The following is a 7,406-nucleotide window of genomic DNA, read 5'->3' as shown; positions in this document are numbered from 1 at the left end:
CGGAACGCATGCGAAACTATCAACACGCGCGCGGGTGGCCAATTGAATGCGACGCGCCCAGATGGGGGTGGGAGTTGGGGTGGGTGAGGCAATTCAACGCATTGAGATCTCAAAAATTAAGGGAGCTAGACACACAGATTTCGCGGGTAGGTACCTCTGTACGTGAGATCTCCCTCGCGCTAATCTGCAAATATCTAGGTCATGATCTTTGGATCAAATGAGGTCAAAGAAGGTGAGGCTTCTTCTCATGCGACTGCCGCTGCCATAGATACCTGTTCTAAGGTATATTTCACTGGTGTTTTTTCAGGCCAATGACCTTATTTCACCCATAGAAGAAGGATGACCTGTTTGTTCTTTAGGAAGCCACGGTGGCCAAAGCCCCACGGCGTTATTTTAATGTCTGAATTGAGATAAGGGTAAACGATTAAGTTAATCAGAATATTCCCTAAAACAAAGGATTGATTGCTGTCGTTTTAGGTCAGTGACCGCTGACCTTTAAGAAGTCCGAACAAGATGTCTGCTGACGTCCCTGTGATCAATAAATTTAAAATAAGTATAAAAACTGACTCAGAAAGCAAGTTCTCAGAAAATAAGCCAATTGGTTTGACCTCGGTCTGTCCTTCATACCTGACCCAAGACCAATTTAACTAGTTGTAATCCTTATCTCAGTGAGCGAAATGTCTAAGAAATTATATCAGAGACATATAGCTTCGTCTAACACCCCGTTATCTCATGGTATTGAAATATTCCCCATGAATATTCGTAGTTGACAGCTATGGTCGGATTTTGACTTGCCGTGGGCCAGCGACTTTAAAAGTTACATCTTTTTATGCTAAATGATCAGCTATTCAGTTGCTTACAGCTGTGCGAAGTTTGGCAGGGCTACGCCACGCCGTTCGAAAATTATTTTGTAGAAAAATTCGAGAAGTCAAAATTACCCTCGATCCAAGCGCGTGTTAACAACCTCCGGTGAGCATTTTGTGGACTTCGGACCTTCCAGTACGGCCCTTGCTTGTCGTTCTCGAGTTGTCATGCCTAAGGGGAAAGCATGCTCTCTTGTCTCCTGCCTGCTTCCCTGCTGCTGCATGCTCTGTTTTTCCATTGATACTTCAGTGGTCTCACTGGCTCTCCAATAATTCCGTTGACTCCATTTCGACCCCGAAGAGGCTGAGAAATTGTTCTGGAAAAACCTTCGGAGGGGTCAAGTTGACCACCACCTGGGCGTGTGTTAGCTCCCGAAATGTTCCTCCCTCGAATGCTAATTGACAGAATGTTAGCAAATCCGAAACGTTGTGTCAAATTGCTGTTAATAGGATAAATGGGATGGGCGGCAAATTTTTCTCCCGAGCGCGTGTTAATTGCCATGGTGTTTTAGAAAGCGAATCTATTCGTCACGGGTGCCTTTGTTTTCAGGACCGTTCCTGGGCACAGGAGGCTCCGAAATCGCTACCGGTACGGCTTAGAGACGGAGCCTGCCGCAGCAGTAGCACGAATACCTGGCTCATCTAACGCGCAAGCGACGGTACGGGTTCACCAGACATACCGGAACTGCTCGCCCGGCTCTGGCGTACCAAGGCCGCGGGGAGGACGCGCAAAGGCGATGAGCAGGACGCGGACGCCGGAACTGCTTGGCTTCAGCGTGTTGAAGGATGCATTCCGTCGTCACCGCCGGCACCCAGTCCTCGTCGAACGGCGTCCATGCACGCCCCTGCTGTAATCGATCCCTGCGGCGAACAGCGGCGAACTGCGACAGAGACCAGAAGCGCCCGCATGCTGCGGAGTTCCGGGCGGCGTGGTGTTTGTATGAACGGTGTTGTTTGCAAATGGTAGGCTGATATGATAGCATTATGATAGAATGATAGCTTAATGTGTGGTGAGAGGAGGGCCTGAAGCGTGTGGCCGTTGGATGGAGCTGACGCCGGCTACATTCCACGGGCGAATTTTCACTGTGATGCGAGTAAGTGCCACCAAGGGCCGGATGACCGTGTTCGGTCGTCGGTCAGTGCTGAGAAGCATGGCACCAGTCATCGTGAGGTTTGCCGGCACCAGCAGCAAGAGTCACCGTTTGTGGGAGTCTCGCCCTTGCTGGGGAAGACCAGTGTTTTATAGCGAGGACGTCAACCTTGTTGTGATGCCGTATACGGGCGCGCTGCTGATGCTCAGACATTCAAAACACGCGCTGCCTTCATACACAATGAAAACGATTGTGACCTCGCCTGTTTTCTCCACGCGGAGGTACTGTTTGGCCACGTATGGCGCTCGCGGCGTCGCTGATCTGGCATGGCATGTCGTGCAGTTATATTGCATTGATTTTCCATCAGTCGCAGGGTTTTCCAGCTGCGTGTACACATGATGAAGCGCACAGGTGATAATCAGGACCTAACGAGACAATGCACCCGCTTAAGAAGGCCTGCGATCAGAATCGAGGCAAAGCAGAAGGAGCTTGCGTATAACAACGCCCTAGTATGTGCTTAACTACCTGACTACTTCATAAGAGAAATATCTTCGGGCGTCTCTCACCGTTTATTCATCCTCAAGAGGCGAGAGCGAACGTCCGGACCGCGTTTTGAGCTCTTGCGCAGGTGCCAAGCGCATGGGATGGGCATGACGGTTTTCATGGTTTCCAGAGGCTAGACATTAACGAAATGCCCCAGCGGCAAAATTAACACCGAAACATGGACCAAGAAAATCAACCATGAAGGGACGAGGCACCACACTCAATAGCTGCCACTCACGGCTGATATCGGGTGGCGAAACTCGCGAAGCGCGTCGGCTCACCCAGGAGAGACCAGCTCGAATCGGAGGCGCCGCACGACCGTCCAGCGCGTGGAGGTCACGACGGTCAAGGTCATGCCGGCCGAGACAACGACCCTCGTCCGCCCAACAGCTGATGCCAAGCGGTCGGGGGGACGGGGGTAGCGTCGGAAGGCGGAGCCGATGACACGGTGTTGCCGGACCCTGGAGCTCAACGATCGCTTATCCCTCGCCGGCGATTCCTCCTCACTCGTCATCATCCTCATCCATCGCTATTCATTCTCGTATGTCGACACTTACGTGGGACCACGTAGGATCACTTGCATTTCAGGAGTGGAGAAGGAAGCCGGCGAATACAAAAACGAAACGAAGTTATTTTACAGCTCCGATTTGTCTTCAGATATGATAGCGTTCCTGAATGAAAGGCACATGTGCAACATAGGGATTGACACTGGTGTGCAATGTTTAGAGCAGGTGTGTATCCGAGACCTTTGGCGGTCATGAAATATAATATCTAGTTTATACACGTCGTTCAGACTACCAGCGTACGGTTGACAGAGCAATGGGTTATTGCTAAAACTAAGTTGTGGTATGGTAAATTCATCGGCTAATGCTTGTTCGTCATCTTACGCTCTCCTGATGTGGTTTGATTCATTCCGTCGGGCTTCCGCCGCCCAAGGAAACGTCGAAATGCCGAGGGCCGGATCACGACCAGGTCCTGAAGCTGAAGCTGAAGCTGAAGGCTGAAGGACATGAAGCGCCAGTCACTGGTCATCCTCTGCCGCGCGGTGCCCACATGCGAGACCGTGACTGCTGAGAGGCGCTACTCGCGAGCCCAGCGAACTTTGGCGCTCAGAGGCACCGCGGATATCCTGGCAATGCGACCCACTGACTAACGCAATAGACTTCCGTGTTTGGTTAGTTCCTGAGACGGTTCAGTGCATGACCAACAATGACGCAGCCGACATGGGTTGCTGGAATTCTGCGGTCTGTATCCTTGCAGAATCCTCTGCGCGGGGTTTTGGCCGACCGGTAATAGGCGGACATGTCCGGGCTCGTGGCAGCCGAGGGTAAGACATCCTGCGCATTTTAAGCTTCTTCAGCTTGTTATGCAACCTTATTCCTTATTTGCCCATTGTTTCAACTCATCTGTACAGAACCGATGCGTTTGAGGTTTTTCCTAGCTAAAGCGGATGTTGACTGAAATTACGGTTTGGCGAACCATTACGTCGATGAGCTCATGAAGCCAAGTGACCTGGTAGCTGGCACCAACCCAGCGCCAAAATAACATCGGTTCATGCCTGAATCAGGTGCATCATGAACCATGACGCTGACAGCACCTAAGGCTGTCACCAGGCCGACAGTATCTGAGGCTGTCACGAGGCGAACAGTGCCTGAGACGGTCACCATGCTATGAGGCGGGCAGTGCCTGAGGCTGTCACCAGGCGGACGGCGCCTAAGGCTGTCACCAGACCGACAGTGTCTGAGGCTGTCACCAGGTGGACAGTGCCTAAGGCTGTCACCAGGCCGACAGCGCCTAAGGCTGTCACCAGGCGGACAGCGCCTGAGGATGTCACCAGGCGGACACTGCCTGAGGCTGTCACCAGGTGGACAGCGCCTCTGGCTGTCACCAGGTGGACAGCGCGAAGGCCAGGACGCAGATGGCTGCGGTGGACGCCGAGGTGGGGTGACTGCAACACTTCACCAGGATCAACCACCGGTGCAGCAGTGTCACACTTCAAACCCTGCACCAACTACCGGTTCGGGCAGGGAAGGTCAGGATGACCGACCAGTCCGCGATGTGCTGTGTGGCAAAACAGACGTGTCTCGTCAGACAGGCTTGCATTGCCTCACAGCGAAAGGAGATCAGGTATATAATGCCGCGTCCACCTTCAGGCGTCAGTCGAGCTCAGGTCACTCCCCCTCGCAAACATGAAGCGAGTAAGTGAGGGTGGTGATGGTATTTCGTTATGGAATGGAATGTCCTGGTTGGGTTTTACAGCCGGCGTGGCTTTGGCATCATGTATGTCATTGCTGTGGTCCAAGGAGATTCCCAGTCAGAATTTGCAATTGCAAGGCAAGCGAACCACATCATTTTTAAGTTAACTGCACTCAGTGCTTAATTTTGCACTAAAAAGGAAGTCACATGCCAACGATTCAAATGCCTCCAAGAAGAGATGGGTATCGTTTCCCATCATCTGACAGTGATTTTTGCATTTCAGTTTGCGTTGGTATTCCTGGTGGCAGCCGCGGCAGCAGCTCCTCAGTTCAAAGACTTTAACCAGGACTTCAACAGCCAACAGTTTATTAGCAGTGGTCAGCCTAAAGTCCGGATACTCAGTCAGAGGTTTGAACAGGACCAAAACGGGAACTACGAATACGGCTACGAGCAGGACAACGGACAGCGGGTAAGAACCTCGTCCACATGCGATAAGTTATTTTTTCAAACAGAAAAATACCCCATTGTGGGCTTACATCGTCGCATTTTATGTTTAACGACCGGGCGAATGAATTAATGCCAGCAATTTCGCACCCACCTTATACCTGTCGACATAGCGCAACTATACCTACGCTTTCAGGTGGAGGAGGTGGGTCGAGTGCAGCCGGGATCCCAGCCAGAGACCGGCAGCATCTCCCAGCAGGGCAGCTACGAGTTTGTCGGCGACGACGGCAACACCTACAAGGTCAGCTACGTGGCCGACGAGAACGGCTTCCAGCCTCAGGGCGCCCACCTGCCGCAGCCTCCAGCTCAGATCCCCGAGTACGAGCAGCTGAGGCGGGACTACCCGCAGCTGTTCTGGGCCGAGAACGGAGGAGCCGGCATCATTCTCAACAACCAACAGCAGTTCAACCAGCAGCAGTTTAACCAGCAACAGTTTGACCAGCAGCAATTTAACCAGCAGCAGTTTGATCAGCAGCAGTTTGATCAGCAGCAGTTTGATCAGCAGCAGTTTGATCAGCAGCAGTTTGACCAACAGCAGTTTAACCAGCAGCAGTTCGACCAGCAGCAGTTCGACCAGCAGCAGTTCGACCAGCCGCGGTTTGTCTAGCAGCACTTTGATGACCAGCAGTTCCAGCAGTTGGATGGTCAGGGGTTTGACCAGCCACAGTTCGATGGGCAGCATCAGTTGAGTGACCAGCAGGTCACACTTCCGGTGCTGAGCAGCCAAGTAGGACAGCTCTTCATATGAGTATCAGTGCGACATAAGATACTAAGAACTGTCATGTTTGTGATATCATTTAGTCCCGCGAGCGTCGGTCTCCTGCATGGGCCGTCGATCTCCTGCATGGGCCGTCGGTCTCCTGCATGGGCCGTCGATCTCAGCGCAAGAGGAAGACGCCTCCTCTCGCTTCGAATCAAGCGTGCCGTCCGCTTCGAACGCCACCCACCAATCCTGACTTATGAAAATACTGCGCACGGTTCCAGAGCGGCCTGAATAATGTGCTTCACAGCCCATGCTCTGCCCAGATTTCCGTCTTTTGTGAACGTGCGTATGTACTGCACCTGAGTGATGTTGCGGTCGTTGTAGCGGGTCGGTGTTCAAATACATCTTCACGCGTTTAGTCCTGAATCATCGGGAACGCTGGCGGCCCTCGCGATATATACGAGCATGCCGAATTACCGCCTACCGCGATTACTTTTCACGTCTATTTTCGCCGATGCAAAGGCAGCAGGCTGTACAGCGGAAGTGACGCGAAGATCGCCTGCGAATGGGCATAAGTCTACCATCGCCGGGTTTATATTCTCCCGCTCTCGACAACTCGTGTCGGCTTGCGTCGCCTAAATTTGAGCTACATACCACTTAAATTACCACAAAGCTCATGAAAAAGGAAATAAGTTTGCGCCACGTGCCACACACACCATATTTCTGTGACACTGCTCAATTACCACAAAACCTCTTGAAAAAGGAAATCAATTTGCGCCACGCACCACATTCACCATATTTCTGTGGCACTACCTACGGACTTGGCACACAGTGGTCAGGTCCTCCATACGTTTGAGCAACGAAAGCTAAGGTTTACAACAGATCATTGGATTTGACGTCATTTCCGAGGCCCTGCCAATCTAAGGAGCATTAAATATGGCCAGCGCTGTACCGCTGTTTCCCGTCATGCCCCGTGACTATATCACGACTCGTCGCCCCACCGCTGCTGCCACGGTTATATCGCCAGTCGCACCAACTTCACAGCGGGCCTCCACGCCGCTCACGTCATGGCTGAACTCGGTCTCAACAAAAACAGCAAGCCAAAGCAATGGAATGACAATGCGCCGGAGCGAATGTGACTGCGACCAAAACTGGTCCCTTGCCGCACGCGGCCCCTCTTGAATGAACTCTTCCGTCACATTCGGTTCATCGTCGAGAGCGTGATGAATGCACTCTAGCTGCCACATCATCTTCAAAATGGCGCCAAATGAAATGGCGCGCCGAACTTGCTAGTTGCCATGTATTGTCATATGGCCAGTTCACACTGGCATCCAAGACGCCGGGCCGACCGCTTGGCACTTGACATGCAATTGCCACAAAGCACCGCGATGAGGCACTTGCCGCGATGCGGCACGTCACGTGGTTAGATGCCAAGCACTCAACCTCTCGGCATGGAGGTGAGTTACTGTAATACCGCTTGTCGCGCCGAATCATTTGACTTCACTT

At 52.3% G+C, this 7,406-nt stretch overlaps 1 protein-coding gene across 1 annotated transcript; it reads left to right on the top strand.

The window, feature by feature from the left end:
* The first annotated feature begins 4,672 nt into the window (after positions 1–4,672).
* On the top strand, positions 4,673–5,804 carry LOC119095685 (putative mediator of RNA polymerase II transcription subunit 12). Its single transcript, XM_037218541.1, has 3 exons — positions 4,673–4,695; positions 4,977–5,162; positions 5,334–5,804. Exons 1-3 carry the CDS (start codon positions 4,687–4,689, stop codon positions 5,802–5,804), a joined length of 666 nt encoding a protein of 221 aa, XP_037074436.1. The 5' UTR covers positions 4,673–4,686.
* Positions 5,805–7,406: the final 1,602 nt, after the last annotated feature.

The sequence above is a fragment of the Pollicipes pollicipes genome, unplaced genomic scaffold (genome assembly GCF_011947565.3).
Source record: "Pollicipes pollicipes isolate AB1234 unplaced genomic scaffold, Ppol_2.1 Scaffold_4219;HRSCAF=4965_pilon_pilon_pilon, whole genome shotgun sequence".
Lineage (NCBI taxonomy): Eukaryota > Metazoa > Arthropoda > Thecostraca > Pollicipedomorpha > Pollicipedidae > Pollicipes > Pollicipes pollicipes.
Note: the sequence above shows the minus strand (reverse complement) of the source record. Positions and strands in the feature narration are given on the sequence as shown.

Coding starts and splice junctions, on each gene's coding strand:
- LOC119095685 (XM_037218541.1), top strand. Junction 5,163..5,333: donor AGCAGGACAACGGACAGCGG/GTAAGAACCTCG, acceptor CTACGCTTTCAG/GTGGAGGAGGTGGGTCGAGT.